The sequence below is a fragment of the Bombus pyrosoma genome, linkage group LG8, assembly GCF_014825855.1.
Source record: "Bombus pyrosoma isolate SC7728 linkage group LG8, ASM1482585v1, whole genome shotgun sequence".
Lineage (NCBI taxonomy): Eukaryota > Metazoa > Arthropoda > Insecta > Hymenoptera > Apidae > Bombus > Bombus pyrosoma.
Window position 1 is genome coordinate 8,249,889 of NC_057777.1, and position 27,972 is coordinate 8,277,860.

Here is a 27,972-nt window from a genome sequence, read left to right on the forward strand (position 1 = left end):
AATATTCCTATTATATTGTTAATAGTTTGAAATCTCGGAGATTTCATTTAATCGGAAATAAAAAAAGAACGACTATATTATGAACTATTATTGCTTTATAATTATTAGTTTATAATAATATACTTATTGGAAAATAGTTTCTAAATAATTTATCTACTGAAATTTAGTATATTAGCGTTATGAATATTTCGATTTTTTTAAACTTCATGAAATTATCGGATCTAGATGGGAGCAAACATAATGACGGAAAGCAAATCATTGAAATTCCCTTTCATTGTGACAATTAAAAAAAAAAACAGGGTTTGATAATATAAAATGTCAGAAAAAATGTAAATGAAGTTGTATTAATGATAACGATGCAATTAATTGAATAATTATTGTTATTCTTATTAAAGTTGAAGTATCTATTGCAATATCTCTAACGTTAATTCTGTATGTTACGACAATATTACCAACGGTAAAAGAAAATTATTGCAATAACTTTGACGTAGTTTTTGTTCAGCTAAAACCTGAGACAAACGCTATGTCAAGCATGCAGTTTATCGGCAGTCATTGTACTCGTAATCGTTTACCAAGTTCTATCAGGAACAAAATAACAAATGACACCATATTTTAAAAATGAAGTGTCAACGCTATAAATACATTACAGGACGTTAAGATATTTCGAAAACGCTACTTTAGATTATGAAACTAATATTACAGAAGTCTTTTCTGCACTTAATAGATAATCAATATCACGTTAATTGCCTGTTTGCGCTACAACTCTTTTATGTTTCATTTGGATTTAGTAAAAAACATGTAGCTGATTACGATACATAGAGATCACAATATAAATATTCCGAACAAGTAAACTTGTTTAGTAGTTTTATTCATTTCTTTTCTTCGCAATACTTTCTTAATTTTTTCTTAATACCACACTAAGCTTTAAACAACTTAGTTGATATCGGCATAATTAATAGAAAAAATGTTGCCGTATCACGTTCCTTTTGATCTAAGTCAAATTACAACACAGAAATTACAATCATAGACGTGAAAAGCAGTAACGATATTATATTTGTTTCTTGTATTATTTTCGACCGAACTCTGTATTTTTCTAATGAAGACATTTCTTTTCATGATTTTTCGTTTCAATTTCACGTTGATCGTGTTTTTACAATCGTTGAAACTACTTTGTTCTCCTGTGTAACGAAAAACAGGTTGAAATGTAAAAAGTTTGGGGATCCTGATAAAGTGAAAATATCGGTAGCTGTAAGAACTTCACGTTTCACGTAAGATGATTCGAGAGTTTAAAAAAGAATCAGTTGGAATATTAACGTCGATTGGATAGTGTCGTTTGTTTCTAGAAATCTCGAAGGCCATGATAAAGTCTAAATGACGGATCACTTAGACTCTCGCAAAACGATACACTGTCGACAAGAAGGAAAACCCTGCGGACACGATAAAAAATCTTATTGACTCGTTTTATAATCGATAACATTTTTCCGCGAGACACTGATTAGCCCCCGGGGGGAAGAGCGACATATTTGTGCAGAAGAGGCCTGAACTTCGTAGTAAGGTCGCGTCGATAACATGATAATCGCTGACTTTGCTGACCCTCGATCTTGAAACGCTTATTTTTAGTCGATTGGTTCTTCATGCTGGGACGCAAAATTAGGTATATGTGTTTTATAGAAATTATCACGATCGTGAGTTTCTGTAAAACATCCAACTATATTCCAATATACTTCTTATATCCTGATAAAACAATAATACAACTTACATTTTAATATTTTTCAATAAGTTTGCCTTTAAACAACATTGGTTAGTCCATTGGTTCAAATTAATTAATACGTTCGAAAAACGAAGGTAAATCATTGACATTGATATAAAATACAATACTTGAGTAATTATAATAATGCATTTTAAAGAATGAGAATATATCTTGTTTATAAAAATTTCGGATCTTTCCTGACGACAAGTATAACTATCGAATGAAAAATGTTTAGGATGAAAGTGTGAAGATGAAAAGAGGTTCAAGGTACAGGTTTTTAAACGTTTAAACGTCAAAGGGCTTAAAAAGTGTAATAATCTAAAATTCTTGTTTAAAGGGCCACTTAAGTAAACGAAGAAGAAACGTTGTGCTAATGGAAAGGGCAAGAGATAGTAAAATATTGCTCGATAAAGAAGGCAAGAGTTATTAAAAGTTTTCCAGCGAATGAAGCCGCTGTAAGCCTCCTATGCGCGCATTTTCTACGACGTTATCTACTTTCTACATTATTATCCGCTGGAAATCTACATGGTGGATAAAAATGGGATAAAGTAGCTCGGTGATAGAAGCTTCTTAAACACGAGACTTTTCATAAACATTCGCCGTGCATATTTTTTATATCGTTTGCCTAGCTATCTTCTGCATGCATCGCTGAATTTTAACGAGTCTTATAGAACAAAAAATTCGTTACTTTAATATTCTATAGAGCGGCCGAGTTTTCCCAAACGAATTTTACTTCTACATTCAAATAATAATGAAAGATGTTATCGAATCTTTGCTTAATATGATATTCTATTTGTTTTTCTATAGAAGTTAATGGATTATTTCGTTCCGATAAATAAAATTTCTAATATTTCACTTATTGTACAAATAATTTATTCTAAATTTTAATTAAGATTAAGCTCAATCTTTGCCATTAGAATTAATTAGAGTCACTTATTTTACAAAATTTTATACGAAACTTTAATTAAGATATATAAATCTTAATTTTTACCATTGGAACTAATTAAAATTAATATCGTAGCATCTAGTTTTTATTTTAAATTAATTTTAAATTAAATTAATCTTAATTCAGATTTCGCACAGAAATAAGACAAGAAAAATATGCGGCATTTAAGAAATTTAATTTATCAAATGGCAACGAATAATGGAAGTATAAACGATTAAAGAATATATAATTATCAACGGAAGATCTTTCAAACGATACCAATAAAATAATTATTCGTCAAATTATCGATTCGTCGATAATTGAAATCGAAATAAATTATTTATTCATTGATGATTTCTTGATACACAAAGATGTAACAGACGAATGCTTGTGACTGATAAATAATTTAAACGACGTTAGGACAAATAATTAAGGACTCTGAAGGTAATAATTTTATAGGAAAAAATAATTAATAATCCTAAAGAATCTAAAGATCCCTAAATAAGTTTTTATCACAGTAATAACTTATGAAACAACTCAAGTCACTGCTTTAACTTTATTACAAGAACATACTATGTCAACAACATTATTTTATTCCAATCTATGATCCAAACTATCGAACTACCCCGAGTGAATTGGAAATTTCATCGGGACAACGCTTCGCTGACAAGCCGAAATATTCGGCAGAACTGTCGAACAGACACTGAATTTCGAGCGCCTGACTACCACTGGACCGAGGATGTGGACCGTGTTTTCTTTTTCGTTTCTAGCCGACCAATTTATCAGAACCAACTCGAAGTGAGTCTAGATTTCGCGTCACGTGCCGAAATCCTTCAGCAACGCAGAAGTTTCATTGCGTGTGCCACGGCAAGAAGAACAAAATAGTTCTCGAGGGAGTCTAGAGGCTATATAGCGAAAGTCGATTAAATACGACGGACGAATTAATTTCAACTAAGTTGCGAGTAATATTAGACCAGCCTAATGGAGACAATGTTTCATCGTCTCTATTATTGCAATAACGTACTAACGAATGGACTGCCAATTTTTATGTAATTTCATATTTTCCTAAACGTAGCTAAGAAAATAGAATTTATGTCTATAGATATTTGTTCCGCTCGCTAAATATTATAATGAATGATTTTTCTGAATTATTTTATGTATTTTTGTATATTATGTGCATTCTCTGCATTTTTATAATCTTATACTTAATATAAGTAAATAAATATCCATGCAGATTAGCGATGAACAAGAGCATTCATACTTTTAGCGTAGAATATGATCTTTCGTTAAACTTTTTGACAAAAGCATGAACTTCAGTGATTGAAAGCAGCTATGGTATCAGCTTTAGTCCTTAAAACAGCTATATAGAATTTGAATCTATTTGAACCGCGACGTAGCTTTGAGAAGTGGAGAACGATAATTTGTTGAAGATGGATAATGAAAAATGACAGGACCTATGAAACGATCAAAGATATTATTGTGGATTACGATACGATTAGTATCGTTCTTATGCTATTACATTGGGTGATTGGGTATGATTTAGTTATTATGCTGTTACACATTATTATGCACTGGCTGGCCCGTGTTTATGCGACGTCAAAACAAATCTCGATGTGACCAACTATTGGCCCCTTAATGACGAATTCAAGTGGGCGTTTTAAGCACCGGCCCGACTTATTCAATGCGACTCTCCCTCTCTGCTGCTCTATTGAGCGTTATAAATCGTTACCAAAATTGACTGACAACGTCCAGCGATGGAATAAGTTAGGGCAATTAAAATTAACGCCAACAATAGGACCATGGTTGAACACTGAAGATTAAGATCTTTTGTTACTTTGTTGCGATTCTGAGATTCTTTAATCGATGTCTGCGAAGATTTTATTGTAGCAGTGAATTCTGATCATTTTCGATAATAATAGACGATGACGAACAGAATGCATTTATCAATGGAAAATCTAAATATGCAAAGATATACAGAGTATATGTAATATACAGAGATATACAAAATATTTAATGTAAGATACTGTTTATATAATAATACTTAAAGAATGAAACAAATCTCCATTTAGGTTATATTTTGTTAAGAAATATTTGAATTTGCATAAACATTCATAGTCTAATGATAATAAGATGTATCGTTAGTACAATCTTTTTAATGTACTCTTTATTTCTATTGTTGCAGCTAAATCAGGATGCACAGTCGGTTGCCGTGGAAGTAAGTATTTGATATTAAGCATTTTTTATTCCTTTGCCTTATAACGTCCAATCAAACCCACGATATAAATGATAATTACAATTCAACAAATACAGACTTCGTGTGTGATGACACTCAGTTTCAACTCTAACTGCAACTTTAACTTTTCGAAGTGATTATATTAGATACAAATATTTTGCATATATTTCGATATTTTGATTTCCAGATTTAATTTGCATTCGATGTTACAATATGTTAATGATCGCATGAAAGATTTTCCAAAAGATCGTAGGCGGGCAGACGGTTAATTCGAAAAGCCACGACATTAGGGATTTGTTTAACAAAGCTTCTCTGTCTTTTTCAATAGTGCACCCAAAAAAGGCGTATCAGGAAGGGCACACGTACGTATACAACTTAGAGGGTACATCGGTGACGTCTGTCACTGGTGCGCAAGGAGATGCAACCCTTAAACTGGCAGCCACCGTAGAATTGTCTGTGAAACCGGATTGTGTGCATCAACTACGGTTGAAGAACGTTCAAATCAATGGAGCGGTACTATTTTAACTTTCTTTTTCTCCATTTCTGCATTCTACTCTGACGTCAATTTTCCCATACATATAAATAAGGTGATACCGATAGCTACCTCCTTATCGATTTCGATGCCTTGACATAAACATAGTTTCGTGTATCACACACTTTGTAGACGCTTGGTATATTTTTGAAATTTGAAGATGATAGAATGCACAGAATACATATAATATACAAAAATATGATGCACCTACCAGCAGAATATTCATTATAATTTTTAATAGGTAATATGAATCCTTATTTAATTTCTTCTTTTTTACTTGCTCTACTTATTCTTTTATTTCTATACCTACTCTATCTGCAAAGTCGTAAATTTGCATCGATATCCGCAATCCACATATAATATATAAAGTAGATATATACTTACATTTGCTGACGATATAAAATACATTTTTCAGCCACCGTCGACACCAGACGTTGAACAATTTCCGGTCCAATTCAATTACCACGATGGTCATATTGACACTCAGCTCTGCACCGACTCAGGTGACTCCCAAGCATCTCTTAATATCAAGAGAGCAGCTGTTTCCATGTTCCAATCGGCCGTTATGCAGGATAACGGTGTAACGACACGTCACGAGGTTCGTGAAACCTGAAATAATATTATTCAACATGATTCATAGCTAATTTCCTTTCTTAACAATAACCTTATATAAGCTTTAGAAATATAGTGAATTTTCTAATATAAACTTAATTTTATAGGAACAAAAGTATTAATCATAGGTCCAAAGTACTATACTTTATATAAAATATAACATTTATTAAAATATATATTAAAATTAATATATATAAAATATATATATTAATTTATATTAAAATATATATTTACTTTTAATAAAATATTTTTAGTTGGTATCGTTCAGTCATAAAAAAGTGGCCGACTACAATTTAGGATAGTAGACATAAATAGTCATCATTATTTACATTATGGGACATGTAATAAAAGTGGATATCTCAAAAATCTAGAATCTAATCAAAATTCATTGTACTTACTTATAGCAATGATGAAATAAATATAATAAATTTCAAATTGCAATAACTTTGAAACTAATATATTCTTTAAGGTTAAAGATTTTTAAAATTTTTAAGTTTTCCAGTAGTGAACTGAAGAATGTATCGACTGCATTCAAAAGCGTAGAATACGATTTAAATAAAAGCTGCAGTTTCATTTTATACATACATCAATGCACAAAAATACACAAGATCAATACGACTATATGCATCATTTCAATCTATTTAATTTTCCAAAAATATTGCTAAAATATTCTTTTCCATTTATAACCGTCTTAAAGATATCGATAGTTCTAGTTATATGGAACACCAAGTATGTACATGACAGACAAGACTTTCGTCAATGTTTAGTGCATACTCGCCTACGGCAATAGAGAAAAGAAAGTGTAAATTTGATATATGAAGATTAGTAATTTCTATACTATATATTTTTTATGCTGAGAATAGTTATTCATTGTTCTTATCGAATATAATCTCAGTTTGTAAAATTATATATTTTTGCGCATCGCCTATCTTCTAAACTTTCTTTCGTCGGCCACTGTACATAAACCAAACGCTATCATTATCACACCAATCATCTTTTCAGACTGACGTGATGGGAACCTGTCCAACAGAGTTTAACTTCCGCAAGGAAGGTGACTCTTTGATCGTGAACAAGAACAGAAATCTTGCCATGTGCGCATTCCGGGAAAACGTGGACCAGGCGCTCGTATCTGGCAGCATGGACACGGCGGCTGGTTGGAAAGCCTCTCCTGTCCTCGGTTCGCAACAATCGATCGAACAACGTTTCAAACGCGGTATTTTAACCAAGGCTGTATCCAAAGAAGTGTACAACCTCGTTCCATTCAGCCACGGAAGCGCCGGTGCCAAGACTACTGTAGAAACTACATTAACCTTAAAGAACGAAAAGAGTAGCAATCCTACCGCAGAAGTGTCCCAGCCAAAGTCTATTATCTTCGAAGCGCCACAACCAGTATTGAAATCCTCTCCGGAAGCCATTGACAATGCGTTGAAAGCTGCCAAAACTGAAGTAGCCTCGCGGCGTACGGTGAGACCAGAAGCAGCTGCGAAATTCGCTGATCTTGTGAAGGTTCTCAGATTAAGCAACAAGAATGACATCCTTTCTGTGTACCGGAAGGTTCGTTCCGACAAAAATGATCAGAAGCTATTACTGGATGCTCTGTTCCAAACTGGAAGCGGTGAAGCAGCTGAAGTTGGCGTAGAACTAATGAAGAGCAAAGATCTTTCAACTGTCCAGACTCTTCTCTTCTATGCCAGTCTAACTATCATTCGCCATGTTCATCTGCCATCAGTGTCAGCCATAACAACTCTTCTGGACCAGCCTAACCTACCCCGACTTGGCTACCTTGGAGTTGGACAAGTTATCGGCAAGTACTGTCAAGTACATTCCTGTGACAATGTGCCAGAAGTGAAGCAGGCGGTGCACAAGATTCGTGAGAAAGTAGGTAACGGCAAAACCAAGACCAGGGAACAGGAGAACATCGTCGTCTCTGCTCTTAAGGCTCTGGGTAACACTCAGTTCCTTGATGATGCTACTTTGCAGAAATTGGCCAATATCGGTGCTGATAAGAACGTACGAAATCGTGTACGAGTCGCTGCTATTGAAGCTTTGCCAACCAGATGTACGATGAAATGGAAGAATATCTTGTTTAAAGTGCTAGCTGATCGAGAGGAAGACAGTGAAATTAGGATCAAGTCTTATTTGTCTATGGTCGCCTGCCCTTGCCCGCACACGGCCAGTCTTCTGAAAGAGGTCCTGGATAAGGAGACTGTCAATCAGGTAGGATCTTTCATCCAAAGTCACTTGAGAAACCTGAGAGCCTCGACAGATCCTAGCAAACTGAATGCCAAGAATCACCTTGGACTGATCAAGCCTCGAACAAAATTCCCGGAAGACTTCAGGAAATTCTCCTTCAACAACGAATTATCTTATAAGATGGACTCGCTTGGTATCGGTTCTACCCTTGAGAACAATGTTATATACAGCCAAAATAGCTTTGTGCCACGTTCCACAAACTTAAACATGACAATGGAGCTCTTTGGACGCAACTTCAATTTTCTTGAATTGAATACACGTGTGGAGAATTTGGACAGAGTGATTGAGCACTACTTTGGACCCAAGGGAAAAGTCTGGGAGGTCTTGGACGACTTGAAGACTGAAAGTACCAGTACAGCCACCTCGCTTGGTAAATATATTAAGGAACGGTATGAGAAGATTAGACCTAAACGTGACGTGAAACAGGCAGAATTGGATAAATTCGCGAAGAACGTGCACTTGAGGAACAACGAGGTCGATCAGGAATTAGATGTAGACTTATCTGTCAAATTGTTTGGTGTCGAACTCGCGCACTTGAGCTATCAAGGTGATACCCACAAACTGAATCCTAAAGCCATCATCGACAAAATCTTCGACAGCCTCGAGAAAGGCTTCGGTGTTGTCAAGGACTTAGACTATGACTTCGAGAACTGTCTTCAGTTCCTCGACAGTGATTTAGTGTATCCGACCGGTTTGGGAAGCGCATTGAGTCTTGGTCTGACTGGGACGAGCGCACTGCATTTGAAGACTGGTGGAAAACTAGATCTCAAAGCTATTTTGAATGATCCAAAGAACGCCGAATTTAAACTCCTTACTGAAGCAAGTGTTTCTGTTAACATCGTCGGAAATATGCTCGTAAAAGCACCTGGAGCCGAATCTGGAATGAAGATTGTTACTACTCTTCATTCAGCTACCAGCAATGAATTGATTGTTTCTGTATTAGACGGACACGGCATTGATATCCACTATAACATTCCTGAGAAGACGCAGGAGATCATCAACGTGGAGAGCGAGGTCCTATTTTCCTCTGGAGCCAAAGGAAGTGAATATGTAGCTCCTAAATTCGCAAAGGGCAAGGAACACTCCGGCTGTTTCGAACAACTAGCCAGTATTCTTGGTCTAACGATTTGCGGAAAAGTATCTTATCCTTATCAAGATCTAAGTACAGTTATCCAAAAACCACTGTTCCCCCTAAGCGGACCAGCCAAATTTGCAATTACCTTGAATAACCCACAAATCAACAAATATCACTTCAAACTTGACCTCAATATCAAAGACGAGAAGAAACGTTCCTTCGAACTTTTGCTGGACAATGAAAGTAGTGGGTCTAACAGGCGTCTAGCGTTTATCGTCGAAACAGGTGTCGAACCTAACAGGTACATCAAGGCAGCTTTGGACACGCCTATTAAGAAAGTTTCCGTGGAAGCTGTACTTAAGAATACTCAGAAGGAACGTACTGTGAGTGTCACTATTCTTCACGATCATATGGAGTTCTACGGTGTTATAGGGGTAATAGCTAGTGGAAGCAAATACAAACCTGTGTTGGAATACAAGGTGCCCGAGCATATCATAAAACTTGCTGGCCCGGGGAAGCTGACACCATACAAATACAATCTGGAAGGCACGATAGATGTTTCTGATTACGAAGGTGGTCAAAAGTACGTCTTCGACAAGGTAGCTTTCGTTATTGGTGGTGCAAAAGTAATTGTTGTTGATGGTAATCTCGCATGGACACCTACCAGCATCAACGTGGACACGGTTATCAGTCAAGAATCAGATAGGAATATAGCATTCAAATTGGATGGCAAGAAAAACAACGACGACTACAAGCTCTCAGTTTCTGCAGTTCCAAACGATCCGAACAGTGCATTCAACCTGAACTGGGAATTCAACAGAGAACCGAATGAAATGGGACAAAAACTCGTGTTCATTTACGGACCTGATCCAAAGTCTGAGACCAATCGGTTGTCCTTAACACAGAAAGTTGTTTACAAACTAGATCCCAAGGATCTCCTTTGGTCTGCATACAGCGAGCTCACGTACCCGGCGATCAATCTCAAATTGAAGTACGATGGAAAGCTAACCCCCAAATCGATCAATACTGACATCGAAGTGAAATATAAGTTGTTCAAGTATGGGACCGAATTATCTGCCAAGAGAGACACGGAGAAACCTGGTGACTACGAAGTTGAATTGGAAGTTGAATTTATGGAAAACAGCATCGAGGTGAAAGGCAAGCGCATCATTCTGGATGGACACAAGAGCCAATTCACCAATTCTCTCGAAATGAAACCAGGTGGCAAATACAGTGCCGATGGGATGGTGATCCATGATATTGGCAAGAACAACGTGAACCTACAACTGGATGGACACTTAAATCTGAATGGAGTGAAGGTGAAAGTTGACACTGGTCTGGAAGCTAGTCCTCAACTTCTTAACTCTGTCATCGAGATGAAAGTCGACGGTGTGACCTACATCAATTTCCAATTGAAGACCAAACATAGTCCAAATCCGAGTGGTACTCTGAGTGCTAACTTGAAGAACTATTTAACAGCTAATGGTCATTACTCTTACAAAGGTGGTGAAGGAAATGCAAACCTGAACGTGGATATTCCTAAGATCAACCGGAAAATCAAGGCCACCGCTACTTTAACTGTTTCTGGATCTCAACACGTAGGCAACCTCGAGCTTCTGTACGATGCTGAGAAGGATCCTAGCAAACGTCTCAAAGTGTCCACTGTATCTGATATTACAAAGACGTCCGTAGACACGAAGAACGTGATAGAGTTCTTGAAATACAAGTTGGAAGCGAACGCCAAATGTCAGTTACAAGGCACACTACAGGATGGCCAGTTACAACTAGAAGCTGACGTTACTTTACCCAATGGTCGACACCTCGTGTACAAAGGAAAACGTAACAGCGCGAAGAAGGAGAACAAATACGATGTACGCGTGTCGAGTGAATTGACAGATTACGAACAGAAGGGTGGACCATCGAGGAAATTCACCTACGATACTAACATACAAGACCTTGATCTGGTGGCGATAACGTTCAAAGGCAACACTAACTTGAAGTACATTAATAAGGACGGAAAGGACGTGCGATTAACATTGAGTGGAAAGAACCTGGAACAAGCGGATAAGAGGAAGCTGAGGGAATTGAGCGTAAAATTGGACGGAGCGAATATTCCGAAGAAGCTGCAAGCTCAGCTGGGCTGCGCTCATGATGCCAATACTGGAACGTACAGCGTCGAGTCGTCTGTCGGAGATGATTTCTCGTTAGCGGTAAGAAATTTCCTGAATTCTAAATGCTAATTATAATAGCCAATTCTAAAGGCTATTTTGAACAAATTTTAAACCTAAACATGCGAGTTCTTCTAAATTAAAAAAATTAATAAACCTAACCCACCTAGGGCTCTTAATAAGAATAACTATATTTAAATAGATATTTTTAATAACTTTTCAACCACTAAATAACATTAAAAATCAGATAATGAACAAAATCGTAGTTATCAATAATATTAATTAAGATTAATTTCCAATTTTATAGAGTAACGTAAACCTAAGACACGGAAACAATGTCGACAAACCATACAGAGCGGATGGTGTTCTGGAAATGAAATTGCCTAGCGAGAAGCTCCAAAACCTGAAACTCGAGCTCTCCTCAAGTATGTTGGACTCTGATGAGGCGGATATCATGAAAGCTACAGACAACATAAAGCTGACATACAACAATGATCACAAGATCGAATTAGATTCGGAAATCGAGCTGAAAGGTTTGAATAAGGACATGGAAGGTCCCAGCGAAGGTCAAGGAAGACTTACTTTGGACATTGTGAATCTTCCTCGTATACAATTATCGAGCAACTACAAATACAATCCAACGCCAGAGAAGAAAACAGCTATGGTGAATTTGGATGGCCAGTTTGGAGAGAAGGCAATTTCGTTTAGATCTGATAACGAATATCTTCCTACAGTCGCTATCGTCAACATCAAGGCTAAAGCCAACTTGCTCCATGAGAAATTACGCAACGTTGATTTGCAACTCGCTTACAAGGTATTTTACGATTTAAGTATTTTTATGTTGTCTTTGATTCTTTAACCTTCTCGTGATCCTCGAATCGTTATATGTCATATGAAATATGAAAGGATATTTATCAGGATGGGATAAAATATATAAGAAATATATGTGTAAGAGACGTAAATAAAAAAATCCTTTTGTGCTATTCACAACTTCTAATATAGTGGACTAGAAAATAAGAAAAAATTACTTGGTCACACAAAACAGGCCTCAAAATGAAAAAATCTAACTAAAGTTTGGAAAATAATGCTAATATAGAAAACTAGATAAAATTTGATAAATTTACTAGCAGGATATTTATTCATCTAATTTCTTATTTCGTGTGATTTTACAGAGACTGAAAGAAGAAAACAAGCTAACAATCGACAGTAAAGCAGTTGCTGACGGTAATAAATATACTCTGAATGGTGAAATGCAGTATTTGGACACGAGCAGTCTGTTCCACGTAACATCTGCATGTCCGAATGGAAAAACCGAGATATTCTCCAAATTCCAAAAGCTCAATGAGAAGGAATACAAAGGTGACTCGAGCATAGATATATCGATAGTATTCTTCTAGAAGGATCACTGCAATTTTGTTTTACAATTTCTCACTCCACTGTTTGTAGCATTTAGTATTGTACTTTTGTTAGAACAATTAACTGATAAGATTTGGTGAAGAACTGGTTAACAATTACAAGAATGTAATCAATACTTTTAATTTAAATCTAAAATGGACGAAAGATAATATTATTAGACCGTGATATATGTATAAAGTGCGCAATTTTAATTTTCTACGTCTTTTTTCTTTCTGATAAATATTTGTATCTTTTTGTAGATCATTTTATACGTTGTTTTAAAATTGAGAATTTTTGTTTCAATTAATTACAAATGGCCAAATTTTTGTATCGTGTCACAGGTGAATGGATAGTGGACACTCCTAAAGGATTCGCAAAGGCTGATGCGCACGTGGATCTCGAAAGCATTGACAATTTCGTGATTAACGCGAACTTTGATAGCGACAAAATCAAACACCGCAAGATCCATGCTGAAGTCGCCAACAAACCAACACCAAAGAACGGCAAGCTCATCACCATGACTGTGACCAGCGATGGCAAGAACATCGTAACTGGAAGGTATTCCTCTCAAATTTTTTATGATCTTTATGAATAGACTGTGGATATTTATGCAAATTTATATTTTTCCGAACATAATTAACGAAATGGAACGTAATCAAATAGATACTTATTCCGCTTACTAAATATAATTACGTGTGTTTTAATTCCTATATTTTCTCATCTGTTTTCCATATTTTTATGAATGGAATTAAAAGAACAGAATGTAAATATAAATTTACTCTATGCCTTCCTACATTTCACATATAGAATACATATAGAATTTTATTTTTACATATATACATGCGTCTGTATTTTGGACGTCGGTGAAATACAATTCCCTAAAAATTGGCCGTTTTATATATGTATCCTAAAATTTTTCATAAATGCATAAGAAGAAAATCCGCAGTTTATTTATCAATTTAATACAATGTACCCAATCAGGATGTAAATATAGGTACATGTTGTATTATATATCCAGCACAAACTACAAGCGTCGCGATGAGGATGGAAAGATCGTAGTGGAGGGTAATGGAAGCATGAAGGTCGGTGATGATACAAGGAGCTCCTCCTTCAAATATACTCGTCAACAATTGAGTCAAGAAAAAGATGGAGAAGTTGGTGTGGCAATAGTGTTGAACGTGAATTTCGAGCCATCCGCCATCGTGGGTGAACTAAAACTATCGAACAAAGAGCTGCACGTGTTCAATAGCTACTGCGAGCAGAACAAAGACTGCGCTCAGTTCAAACTTCAGTCGATTATGAACGTTGAACGTGAGTAATGTTTCCATAGTCTTAAACGTCGTTCAGATTAGGCAGGTTATTTGACTTCAGATCGTATCGATTCGACTTCAAGTTTAGGTTCGTGTCAACAAGTCGCGTTATCCAATTTAGAATCGTTCAAGTTCAAGCAACCAAATTGGAATGACTATTGCAACGAGAAAAAGAATTCTCAAAATTGTTAGAAAACGAGTTAACAGAAATGCTCAACTTAGGTCAATCTTAGGTTTCGTTGAAAAAGTTAGCGGCAGAAAATACTGTAAAAAATCAATTCAAAATGTCTAGAATAATTTCATGATTTATTTTTATTTATTTTAACTATTGATCTAATAATACTTATTGCAATTACTAATTTAGTTAAAATCGTATCACAACGTATAAGAATTTTCAATGAGACTTTCAATGAAACTTCGAATGCTTTATTTTTCAGAGAAAAAATTACTAAAACATCAAGTAACGGTAGAAGTCGATCTGAAGAAGTTCAACGTGCCCGTAGAATTTGGTCTGAAGACCAGGACGGAGTTGAAAAACCCGATATTCGACCACAAAACGAATCTCTATCTCCATTCTTCAAAGGACAAGACCGAATACACTTATCAATTATACATTCATCCTAAAGAAGCTGGTAAAAATGAGGAATAATTGTTGAAATAATTTCAAACGTTAATGGAACTAATATATTAATAATATTTATGATTACAGCATCCATTGTATCTTTGCCTTCCCGTGAAATAGCTGCCATTTTCACGTACGATTTACCTAAGACCAAACAGACCGCGTCATACAAGGTCGACGCGTCTCTTTATCTGGACAGAAAGAACAAACCATCTGATAAGACCAGTTTGTCTGTCAATGGAGATATTAACATCGATAAGAACAGCATGTCCCTTAATGGAGAAACGAAATTCTCGTATCCAACGCAGTCCAAGGTAAAATTAATATGATACATAATGACGAACAATCATTTCATTTGTATCTGTATAACTTTAATTCGAAAAAAAGGGAAAGTAAAAATTACACAGTGAAAAAAGTACAATATAAACGTTGAATATTTTATGTATTCTCACTTGCAGGATATGGTAGTGAAAGGAAATGTGCACTGTAACAGGGATCAACTATTGAACGCCAATTTGGACATAGACGTGTTCGCCAAGAAAAGTCAGAAGATCACAATTGCGGTGAATGTGCAAAAACAACAACTTCCAGAAGGCAGAAATCTGACCAGTTCGATCGAAGTGAATAGCCGTGGCCAGCAATTGAAGCTCGATCTGAAATCTCATTTGACAATATCTACCAAACAAATAGGATTCGGCAATTTCTTCACCTACAATGACGTGAAACAAAAACCAAAAACTTTGGGTGCTGTTTTCTCTGCTGGCACAAGCCATGTTTATCTGTTTGTCACTTTACCTGACAAGGAACTGATCAAGGATGACTGGAAGCTGGATATCTCCAAAAACAAGCAAAAAATATACAGAGAACTGTCTTTGTTGGGCGAGGCTCCTCGCATTATGAGTTACGAGGCCAATAACTTGAATCCATTCCAGTTTGAGGCATACTTCAAAGGTAAGCTTGATATTTTGACGCGAACAGTGCCTGACCCGATAGCTACCTCGCTCGAGTTACCTCGAGCCGTAACTTGAAGTACGCGAGACAAGCAAACCAGTCAAGATGCCCTGCAGTTGCATACGTTTTCAAGTCGTTTCAAATTTACAGAACACAAAATTATCGAACTCATGAAAATTTGTCAAAAAATTTATGTCGACGTTCGAAAGTTCATCTCAATGTATGTTCATTTTGAATGCATTAATTTCAGGCAACCCTAAGGTTAAATTTAGCGTCAACGGACAAGTTGTCATTGGTCAACTGGCGGAGATTCACGGAAATGCTATCATAAATGGAGCGAAGAAGGAGCTGTTCCACGGTTTGGTTCATTTGGACGAGAAACAATTCCTGAAACCCGATTTTGGTTTCAACAAAGAAAATGTTGCCGAATTAGTGGTAAGTAAACTTGATTGTCCAGCGATAAATTGAGTTAGGCCAATTTACTAGAGTTCGATAATGACGATAGGGATCTTTATTATATTATTGTGATTCTGCGATTTTTTGATCAAGTAATGTTTGCGTTCTTCGTAAGAGCGAATTGTTGTCTCTATAGAGATAAACGATAAGTAAACACCGGATGTTTATGCATCTAAATATGGAGAAATGCGCAAAATGCATATAACATACAAAAATATAGAAAATATCCAAAGAAAAGACACTAGTTATTAAATTTGGTGAATGAAACAAATCTCTGCTTACGTGTTTCATTTCTCTTTAGAAATAAGAATTTCCATTAACATTCACAGTCTGATCATCATTAAATTGTTAATACGATCGATCACACATCGTAAAATTATCCCATAAAAGTTCGCTATCTACGTTGATTTGACTTTTTATAGGAAATTGAGAAGAATAAGATTCTCGAGCTTGTGAAGAAATTAAAAGACGTCGACGACTACGCATTGAACCAAGTGAAAGCAGAAGGCACAGACTTCATCGAACATCTGAAGAAGGCGCAACCAAATATGAAGCCACTTTTGGATTATTATCAAACAGAACTGAACAAGATAAAGGACGAACTTAATGCTGACGAGAGCATCAAAGAAATTCAGGCTACCTTGTGAGTATTCATACGAGATACTATTTCCTATAGTGACATTTAACATGAGCCAAAGAATATTGCGCATAAAATAGACACTTAATCGTATTCTGTACTAGCTTTTGATGATACAGAAACTATTGCAAATATAATTTAAATATAGCTTAAATATAGTTTAGATTACGTAAAGTCATTTGAACAGTATCACGGTAATCGTTATCAAATAATTTTTTCCTTTTTTTAAACTTATCGATGTTTTTTAATAAACGTGTAATATATGTAGAGAAAAGTTAGTTTGGACTATTTTAAATGAAATATCTTGTATATTGAAATTGATAACAGTGAAACTTTCATTAGCTGGACAAAATTATTTACTAGTAAAAATATATATAAAACATAATAATAAATATATATAATTGAAATGATATTATTATAATGATAGTCCACACCAAGCGAAGTATTTGTTCATTTAGTGTGAATATTAATAATATGAAAACTTATAAACTATGTATTATATAATACTGTATTACCTACTATGTAATATATACTACAATAGTCGCCAAATGGTGCTAGTATAATCTATGAATAAAATTAAGAAAAAAGTATCGTACACTAAGCATAGACTCATAAATGCTACATTAAAAAATTATAACAAAAATACGAATATAACAACGGATTGGTTTTTGGTTTGATAAAATATGAAGATAAATCGGCGATATTTAGTTTCATTCCAGAATATTGCCTTATAAATACAGAATTTATTACATTACAAATATCTTGTTGATTTCCTACAATTTTATCGAACACATTACAAATTCTTTGTGTTAATTCTTATCTAGTAAACTTTGAAATTACTTTTGAAATTTCCCAATTGATCTTCCATAAGTTATAGTTTGTTTAACCATTATATAGAAAAAAACATAATTCACTGTTATTTCGTATTTCTATTATAATATTTTAACAAAGCATTTGTGGGCTTATGTTTATATGACATTTTTTTCTTATTTTCACTCATAGAATATGCTGGTACCATTTCGCTGCAATATCCTGGGACATCGTGTATGTACATATATATATTATAGTATTCTATATTAGAATCTATATAGATCTATATTATATATAAGGATAACGTCTATATTACAATATTAGGAAACTTTTAACTAAAGATAGATCGAAATCAGAGTTTGAAACTCGAAACCGAGACCTCATGAAATCTTAAATACTTAAAGCTCAAAAACCAGCAAGATTTATTTCTTTCTTCCTTATTTTCTAAATTGTTAAATTTTTATCAGAAAATTGTTTATTGGAAAAATTATAATAATTAAAATAAGTCTAAAGTCTCGAAACCTAATTGCGTTGTTATTAGTTGCACAGAACTAAATTCATATAATTACAACATTCTCCTAAGTTATTTATAAAAATTGTCATTTATCTGAGTCCCGGATCACAAAAATAGAAAGTAGAAAGTTTCGTGTGTCGAAAATTCATCCCTAATAGTGCTAGGATCTATCAAACCAAAATGACTGGTATCAGACTTTTTATCTTTGCAATTACTATAAACATGCGAGTGTTTTTAACGATATCAAAATGCTTGCTTCTCTTGCGATAGAAATATGATTACACGCATTAGGGAATTTTCATTATACTGCTTTAATTCCAATCAACTACTGTATATGATATATTTAGATAGATATTAAAGATCGATAGTTCCAATGTTAGAATAAGAAGACAAATTAAGAATTACGTGAAATGTTTAAAAACGTTTATTCTTTCTCAAGGAACAAATACTTTGGCGTCCTTGTGACAGCTATCACGGAGATGATGAAAGAGATTGCGAAAGGTCTAGATAAACTTCAAGAACAATTAACCAACATAACGACCAACCTAAAGGAAGCCACGAAGTCGATTTATCCTAAATTGAAGCAATCATACGAGAAGATATTCCATCAAGCTATGGATATCCTCGAGACCTTGGCAAAACTCGCCAATATTTATCTTAACGCAGTTCTTGACTTGATAAATCAGCACCAAAAGGAAATAAATGATACCATAGGTTTAGTCACTGGAATAGTTCAAGACTCCGCCAAGGTTGTATTGATAGCATTGGAACAGGCCAAACGAACCGTCGAAGAATTCTATACTTTGCTGATGAACGAACTGAAGGCCCTACCTGTTTACGAAGTGTTGAAGGAGAAGTTGGAAGATCTGAAGAACTTTGAGATACCGCAAACTATTCTGGCTCCAATCGAAGAGCTGTGCAGGGTTACTAAGAGCATTCTGCCTACTGCGGAATTACAACATCTTGTCGACAGCATTTGCCAGTATATTTTCAAGCACATCAAACAAGAGAAGGTATGTTTCCCCGAGTATGCATATGCAAATTTGATAGATTTGATATTCAGAAGAAGTCACATCTATTAAGTTGTCCAATAAGTTTACACTCTTCGTAATTGTAATGAAGTTTAAAAATGTTTTGCGTAACATGTACAATATAGACATAAAAGTTTTCTTGTGGTAAATGTTAAAATATTTTTCTGAGTACACTGCAAATCAAATCTGATCTAGACTGTTGTCGTCATCTATGAATACGTAATTAGATCAATTCATAACGTACATTTCATGTTATGATAATAATCTCATCAAACCAATGAAGCTATTAATTTTGACAAATCAAAGAAGAATTGACGAAACTGTTACAGGTCGACGAGGCGAACGAACTGAAGAAGATCTACTCGCAACTCTCGTCCGCGATTCAATCAGTTCTGACTTTGTTGCAAAAACAGTCTTCGTTGGGCAACTTGCTCTCCTTCGTTCAAATCCAACCACTCGATTTCACTCTTTTGTCCAGGCTCCCAGGCATTTCCGCCATCCAATCCTCTGTTGTGAATCTCTTGCGTAACAGAGAGCTACCGACGCCTCTGGATCTGTATCGCGCTTACAGGTAAATAATTTGATAAACGATCTTGTAAAACGTTTAAATGTCTCACTCTACCCTCTCTATATCGTCCACATTGAAAGGATGAAAACAACGCTCATACTTGAGACTTAAAACTGCATTTTTTGACAACTGTAACTTGACAAATGGAATTACAGAAATTTTCGTTTGTCATTTAGACCGACCGCTCATCTAAAAGATCTCGTACCACCCTTCAGCAAATCAGGAGTCGTTACTCATGGAGGACACTTCTTCACGTTTGATGGACGTCATTTGAGCTTGCCCGGTACCTGCACTTATGTTCTAGCACAAGATATGCAGGATGGAAATTTCTCTGTCATAGCAAACTTCAATGAAGGAAATCTAGTCAGCATCACGGTTACGGAGCCGAAAGAGAGCATCACCTTGAAGAGCAATGGAAACGTAAGTGAGAAAATTTTCTTCTGACAAATGATTCGTAATTTACGATAATTTATGAAATCGTGTGCAAAAAGGAAAGTTGAGCGAAATTGCTTAAAAATATCTAAAATTAGAATCGAACTGTTATTAGCTAATAGCCTAAAATTCAAAGAGTTCCACTTTTATCCAATTTCTTCGTAAGGTTAATTTTCATCTTTTAATTTCTTTTTTGCGATCGATTGAGTTTATGGACGAGTCATATTAAAAGTATCAATTAATAATAAATCTGTATTATCGAGGGACATTTGAATATAAGCGTGACTGTTCATTCAGATCCTGATGAACAACAAACCGGCCGAGTTCCCAACGAGCACGAAGAATCTACACGCTTACCTCTTCCCGCCATTCAGCAACATCAAGTCCGATTATGGTGTCCGAGTTACATGCTCCAACAAATCACCTATGATTTGCGCCGTCCACGTTTCTGGCTTCTACTTGGGTAAACTCCGTGGAATCCTTGGCGATGGCAATAACGAGCCATACGACGATTTTACTCTGCCCTCTGGAAAGGTATGTGCCTTGTATTACGAAGTCTCTAAAGAGCTTCTGAGCTCACGGAAATGGATACTCGTGGAAATCGTACGGGCATCAAAGCTCACGTTCCAACCGGAGTATCGTTCGATCTTTATAGGGTAACGCTTCCATTCGTGAGGTACATTTGCGAAAAGAGTTAACGAGATACGGATTTTTTCGCACTGGAATTACCGACGATTAGGCTACAAAATTTGTGTAAAAAAAGCAACACGAAGGATACACTCTCGTTCATACGTATCAAGATAATTATTAAAATTTAAGTAGATCTGAGAAATCATTAAGAAATTACTAGAATCTTTAAGAATTATTATTAGTTTGAAACTAATTTTTAAGAATTATTATGTAGTTAGTATATAAAGAATATATATTCATTTTAAATAGAACAATAATAATCTTATCCATTTAGGATAGGATAAAATTAGATTTCTCTTCATTTATATTTGTCTCGTGTTTGGATAATTAAATAATAGAAATAATTGTTTTATATGTAATTCGAAAATACAAATCTTTTTTGTATTTTTAGATCACCGAAAGTGGATCAGAATTTGGAAACGCGTACAAGCTAAAGGGTGAATGCCCAGAAGCAACTGCAATGGACCACAAACACCATGCTGCAGTCTGTACCGACTACTTTACTAGCTCCAATTCGCCTTTGAAGTACGTACGCACTTTCTTTTCGCATAAAAGAAGTTTATGCAATCTCGTACTTCTATTATTTACTAATTAAATACACAGTCTTCTTGAAGTAATAACATTTAACGAAATAACACGAACAACTCTCTCAGTGGTAAAACATGATAACTCTATTTTCTGTTTACAAGTCCCATTTTAAAAATGAACATACTTCATGTGTATGAAAACAACCCTATATCACATAAATTGACGTTTCTATTTAGTATTAAGACAAGATATGTATCTTCTTTAGTTCATCGAACTTTTCAAAAACATTGATCGTCATAAAATTAGTTATCTTGCTTTTTCACAAAATCCTTTTAATCGCTTATATCTTTGAACCTAACAAATTTGCATCAAGTTTCGGTGACGCTGCTCTCCTTTTTTGTCATGTGGCATGAAAATAAAAAAATCTACGATATCTTTCCTCTATAGTTCAGTAACTTGAATTTGATTGTTAACATTAATTATCGTAATTTAACATTTCTCATGCAGTTATATCTAAAAACTCGTCTATACCTATTGAGAAATCGAACATAAAATTTTATACATCCCCCACCGAGAAAATCAAAGTTTTCTTCTAATTTACTAAGTAATCCCAAATTTTACATCCATATTATAAATCACTCGCACTTATACTTTTTTATTTGAATAATATGATATTATTGCAATATCTAATCGAATATTAAATATGAATTAATGAATATTAAATTGAATATTAATTTGAAGTTTTTCTAATATTTGATGAAATATGATTATAGATCTTGCTTCAATATCGTCAATCCAGTACTGTATCGTGAAGCTTGCGACCATGCGACCGCCGTTAATACACCAAACGGAGCTTGCATAATTGCCACAGCTTATCACTATGCTTGTTACGAGCAAGGCGTCATGAGCACTCAGCTTCCAGCGTCTTGTGGTGAGTTCCCTCTAAAACGTACCATTGACACTAAACGTTCGAGATAAATGGAGCTAAGTATTTTCTTCCTGTTTTCAGTGAATTGCAAGGTAGGAGCAAACGAAATCGAGGTAGGCGACACGTTCAGCGTGATAGTTCCGAAGAAAGAGGCTGACATTGTTTTCGTAATTGAACAACAGACACCGAACGACAAAATCTACAAAGAGATGGTTGTTCCTTTGATGTCTGAGGTCAGGGAGGAATTGAAACAACAAGGAATTACGTGAGTTGGATTTTCGATTTATCATAGAAACAAATCTTTGAAATCTCTTCTTTTGATTCATAAGCATTTCCCTTTTTCATTGCATTACATACATAAAAACATCTGCATTTTTTCAAATAATTTCATAGTTAAATAAATATAGAATATTGCAACAAGTTTAGAAGCGATATAGCTACTTATAGTTAATTATGCAATAATAAGACTATAAAAGCAACACCGCGTAATAAAAATTACAAAATTGAAAATATACAAAAATTACCAAAATTATATTATTCGATAGACATTAGACTGTTTTAGAGAAAGGTTAGTAAAAATATATATTGAATGCCGATATGTAATATAAAATAAATTGTATTATTATAGTAATGTCTCAAATAATTCAATCACAGTCTCAACTAAGGATTAAAAAGAAATTTAGAGAACACCCTTCTTGTCTCCCTTTGTGTAGATTTCACTATATTCGACCGATTTTTTCCATATTAATGTTTACCATTTTTCTTACAATTAATTTTACAGAGATGTGCACATTGGACTTATTGGATTCAGCGAGAATATGAAGTGGCCTCAACACTACACGTTGAATGGCGACACCAATATCGATGGTGAGGTGAAGAACATGAAGTTCCACGAAAAGAAACCAGCAGTTACTTGGCAGGTAATTCCACCTTCTTTAAGGCATTATATAGAGAAACAGTAACTTTTCTCGACACGATAAACGAAAATATTATATAAACAAAGTTATTTGAAAAGTTCGTAACGGAACTTTAAATGAAAGATTCGTAGCGTTGTTGAATAAAATGCTGCTGAACGCGTTGCTTGGAAAACTTGTAGTTAAGATTAAAGCAATATTTCAGAAATTAGTATTAAACGTGCCGTTCGATGATATCTATTATACATTAATTTAAAGCTCGAAGCTAGTCGATTTTTTTAACTCCAAGTTAGTATTTTATTAACTATCATAACACAGCAATATGTTTATTAGAACAAAACATAGATCCAAATAAAATTGCAGCATATTTCTTAAAGAGATGTAAACTTGGACGTAACGTAGGCGAAATATGTTCGTATAATGATCGTAATATTAATACAGTTTTTGGAGAAGTTACGATAAAAGTACAGATAAGCTGCTATTGATATAAAGGATTTAGATCGAGAGACACAAATGTAAAAAAAACAAACAACTTGATCGACGAAAAGAAGTCACCTGTAACGATCAGGTAAAATAATTGTTTTGCATTATGATCCAGATGTATTATTTTCATTGAAAGTTTTAGTAAGAATTCACCTATCTCGTCTGTAATCTAATACGTCCGATAAATGAGCTAAACGTTCCAATTAAAATCAAGAGGTACCTTTTCAACAGATCAATTCCTCTTTGATCAAAGCATTTAGGTTCAATTTTTGGCCAAATTTAGTTATTTATCAAAAACTTTATAATATCGTGAATATAATTTTTCATAGGCACGAAATACACAACGAAATATCATTGGGTATGAAAAAGGCTACGACGTTCTTCAAACGTCTCGATGGAAATAGAATTATCCTTTCATTTACTCCACAAATGAACGCTTCGAAGCTCATTAAAGAAACATGTGACAGAAGTAGAGGCTGATGCAATGAACCGAACAATAAAGATCATTCAAAAGTTCAATTTCACTTCCGATCGACGTAATGATCGTTTTTTTACCATTCACCGACGTTATTAACTTTTTCTCTAGATGCGCGTGGAAATCACGTGGTCGGCGCCCCGCATGTTTTATACGATTCATTTTCAATAACATGAAGCTGATTCATCGTTCAAAATTGATTTTCCTTGTTGTGACTTAAAATTGGATACGTTTACTAGCAGCTGCCTGAGTTATATAAAACATTATCGCTAAATCGGTTGAAAAAACAAGAAAATGTGCACGGATAAATAGGACAGAAACTATTCGTGATACATAGTAGATCGTTGCTCGATGAATATTCTGTCTAGTAAATGAAGTCGAAGTCTATTAAACGCATATTATGTGCTATATTTCAATGTGCTCCGTTTGATGCAACATTTGAACGACGTATGAGCAATTTCAAAGCATATCGTTAACTATACAACATATGTATAGAAGAGTGGCATGTCTTAACAATCGTGAACTTTAAGATATGTAGAAAAATTAACGGTAAAAGTAATTTGTTTTCTGGAACGTGGTTCCACATTATTTATTCTTATTTCATTTAATAGAAATAGTATTGATAATTAGAATAAAATATATACATGTATGTAATTAATTTTTGCAAATATCTTAAAATTGTTGATTTCTAAGACAATTTTCTACGTCTCTACAATAATAAGAAATGTCAAAATATAAAAACTACTCTAATTTCTTAGTTAGCAGCTTCTCAGTTAGAGATCCTCAAAACTCAGAGACTATTATCTAAATAATAAACGATAAATAACAATAATCAATTTCTATGTATTCTTTCGTTTCTGGTTTCTTGTTCTTTGATACACGTTAGCACGATCCATAGGATGTCCCGACATTTTTGTAGCTGGCGTGATTTACGTGTAGTAAAAAAGAAAATAACGATTTCTAGGAAGCAAAGGCAGGCGATACGGAGAAGAAGCTTAATTATTTACGCCAGAAATTGGACGTCGAGCTGGGTACATTCAAGTTGACCGACGCTTACGAGACGGCGATTCGATATCCCTTCAGACCTGGTGCGGCCAAGGCCGTGATCGCAGTGATCGCCAACCCTTGCGAGAAGAGTCCTTTCCCTATTTCGGTAAGCAAGACTTTCTATGACGTTAAGCCCTAGTTTAACACGTTCGCTACACACATAAAGTTGATGAATAGATAATCCATCATAAAATCGATAAGAAATTGAAAAATAATCTTCAATTATGATCATTAATCATTAGACTCTCTGCGAATAATTATGTAAATTTCCTAATAATTAGATCGCGAATTTTTATGCGCTTATAAAAAATGTGGAAGTACAATATTGTACAAAATATACATAATATGGCATGGTACAAGTGTATTGCTTCCTATGATACTTTTTAAATAAAACAAATTTTCTACTTTTTTAATTATATTCTCGAGGATATGTATTTGCATAAATATCTGCTAATAATCGTCAAGAAGAACGTACTTCGATTGTAGAATTTGATCGATTTTTAGAATTAAATAATATTTAAACCATGTTTTCTCTTTTAGTTGCAACATCTCAGGCTTTTGCTCGGTCACAAGATATATCGCGATTTGGGACTCACCTACTACCACGTGTCATATCCCGAAGAGCTGCTCGTCTCGGGCAAACCTCTGAAGAATATCGTCGGATACGACCAAGACAGCGTGTACACGTTCGCTGACAGCAAGAAGAAGCCTCTTACCGGAAACACCGACATGAAGAGCAATCTCTCACCGGCGATCAACGACGTCTGCGCTGACTTCGCGGTATCCGTAAGTGTTCAACAAGTGATCCTCATCTTTTATTACGTAACTCGTGAGCGTTTCGAAAGACAGAAACACGTAGGAAGCTGAGTGAATCGAGCATTTACCTGAGATCATATTGCAGTCTGGTGGTGCAGCGTTCAGTTCTAACAACTTCTTGGACGCCAAGCCGAACCAGAAGAAACAATTCGTCCAAGTAGCGGCGAGGAGGGTCGCCGATGGACTCGTTAATTTAGAACTCCAGAAAGATTGCTCGTGCAACTACCAGTATGGCATGGTCGGTCGCCCTCAGTGCAAGATCATAGGCCGCAAGGAAGTTCCGGTGAGGAAAGCGATTTTATGAAGTTCTATAAATAGAAAAACAGAAGTTATTTTTAACGTCAGTATTTGACCTTGCTTCAACTTTCTAATATTTACGTTTCAACACTGTTTTTCAACTTTTTTAGTAAATGTAAGAAGTTTTTCACGTGTTTACTGCCACGTCAGTTTTATATATTTTGCCTTCAGAGCAACGATAGATCGAAATATATTACAAGTTAACATTTAATTTTTGCAAAATGTTATATCGTATTTGTGCACCTCTAGTCTGGCAAAGTAATCTGTCATTCGTATTGTTTGAGTCATTTTTTATCATGTAACCATATGATTTTTTTTAGGAATATTTTCGCTCTAATTTAATTCTTTTCCAATTTTCAGAGCTTTGAATGATCACAATAAATAGCTCAAACCGTATATACATATTTGTGTTTCAGAGACCCGCCAAGGGAGGAGCGAAGGCAGGTTAAGGCAAAATCTTCGCGCAAACTATCATTACTAATTAATTTAGGTGCATCGTGTTTGTTACTTTATTATAATAAGACAGACGTATTTTCGATATTTGGAAACAAATGAAGATCGTTAGCGCTTCCCAGCGACAGGGAAGGCCACAATTATTACGTAATCGTTGTCGAGGACTGAGATTTCATTTTCCCTGCGTCGAAATCCGCTTCGACGAATATTCGTCGGACACCGATTGTCCCTTTTTTTTTTTTCTTCCACTTTTATATTTCTTCGCAATTATCGTGTATATGTATGTATATGTAGATGTTAAATATTTGTTCAACTTGTATCAGTCGCGACTTAGAGAATAAGTTTCTTACCCTGAGTAAACGCAGGTATTAATAGACACAGGTATAAGAAACAGAATAATTATACGAAGAATAACGCGCGGTACACTTGCGTCCATGTAATGCATGGGACATCGATTCGATTCACGGTACAATTTGTACGGCTTACCTTTATTAAATTAAGATACCGATGCTGTACGACTCGAGGCTAATCTGAATTCAATACCGACCACCGTATTCCGTTTATCCGATACGAATGAAAACATTTTTACGCGCTAGATGATACTATGGCTTACGGAGAAATATACATACATTGTTCTTATATGTATTATGATCGACATTTATAATTCACCCAATCTCTGTTCATCGAAGCCTGCATTCCTAATAATAAAATTATTATAAATAAAATTACTATGGAAATAATATTGATTATTATTTAATAACCAATTATTATTAAACTATTATGTATTAATTTCGAAGGGAAGTTCGTTTATGTATTGTATAATTTATTATCTATAAAGTCGAAATTTATTTTGTACAGTATCGGCATAAATTACTAATTAGGATAATCAGGGTTATTTAAATACATATATAACGAAAGTTTTAGTCGAGACCAAACTGATCGTTTTTGTGATTAAAATACTGTCAATGTGAAAAATCGAAAGTTAAGTTCGCTAAAAACGAATTGGCCGAAAGCAACGATTTCGAAATAAAGAAAATCCGATCCTGCTGATAGATAATCACGAGGAA

At 34.8% G+C, this 27,972-nt stretch overlaps 1 protein-coding gene and 1 long non-coding RNA gene across 3 annotated transcripts in view; one reads left to right on the plus strand and one right to left on the minus strand.

Moving 5' to 3' along the window:
* LOC122569908 overlaps window positions 1–5,954 on the minus strand; it is a 31,658-nt gene extending 25,704 nt beyond the window's left edge. Inside the window, exon 1 of the long non-coding RNA XR_006317615.1 lies at window positions 5,825–5,954. This is a non-coding gene — a long non-coding RNA (uncharacterized LOC122569908). The remainder of the gene's footprint in view (window positions 1–5,824) is intronic.
* The window catches only part of LOC122569897 (apolipophorins), a 45,768-nt gene extending 18,123 nt beyond the window's left edge, over window positions 1–27,645 (plus strand). Inside the window, exons 2-26 of one of the 2 annotated variants that reach the window (XM_043731531.1) lie at window positions 4,858–4,890; window positions 5,237–5,421; window positions 5,856–6,038; window positions 7,055–11,590; window positions 11,856–12,362; window positions 12,721–12,907; window positions 13,285–13,501; window positions 13,938–14,254; window positions 14,691–14,885; window positions 14,963–15,189; window positions 15,334–15,826; window positions 16,077–16,261; window positions 16,705–16,925; window positions 18,683–19,256; window positions 19,604–19,845; window positions 20,019–20,262; window positions 20,572–20,808; window positions 21,356–21,489; window positions 22,266–22,423; window positions 22,502–22,685; window positions 23,202–23,340; window positions 25,257–25,445; window positions 25,880–26,125; window positions 26,241–26,438; window positions 26,869–27,645. In XM_043731531.1, the coding sequence (XP_043587466.1) occupies window positions 4,858–4,890; window positions 5,237–5,421; window positions 5,856–6,038; window positions 7,055–11,590; window positions 11,856–12,362; window positions 12,721–12,907; window positions 13,285–13,501; window positions 13,938–14,254; window positions 14,691–14,885; window positions 14,963–15,189; window positions 15,334–15,826; window positions 16,077–16,261; window positions 16,705–16,925; window positions 18,683–19,256; window positions 19,604–19,845; window positions 20,019–20,262; window positions 20,572–20,808; window positions 21,356–21,489; window positions 22,266–22,423; window positions 22,502–22,685; window positions 23,202–23,340; window positions 25,257–25,445; window positions 25,880–26,125; window positions 26,241–26,438; window positions 26,869–26,901 (10,064 nt within the window). In that variant the 3' untranslated portion in view covers window positions 26,902–27,645. The remainder of the gene's footprint in view (window positions 1–4,857; window positions 4,891–5,236; window positions 5,422–5,855; window positions 6,039–7,054; window positions 11,591–11,855; window positions 12,363–12,720; window positions 12,908–13,284; window positions 13,502–13,937; window positions 14,255–14,690; window positions 14,886–14,962; window positions 15,190–15,333; window positions 15,827–16,076; window positions 16,262–16,704; window positions 16,926–18,682; window positions 19,257–19,603; window positions 19,846–20,018; window positions 20,263–20,571; window positions 20,809–21,355; window positions 21,490–22,265; window positions 22,424–22,501; window positions 22,686–23,201; window positions 23,341–25,256; window positions 25,446–25,879; window positions 26,126–26,240; window positions 26,439–26,868) is intronic. The other variant, XM_043731532.1, reaches the window with a different exon arrangement.
* The last annotated feature ends 327 nt before the right edge of the window (window positions 27,646–27,972 follow it).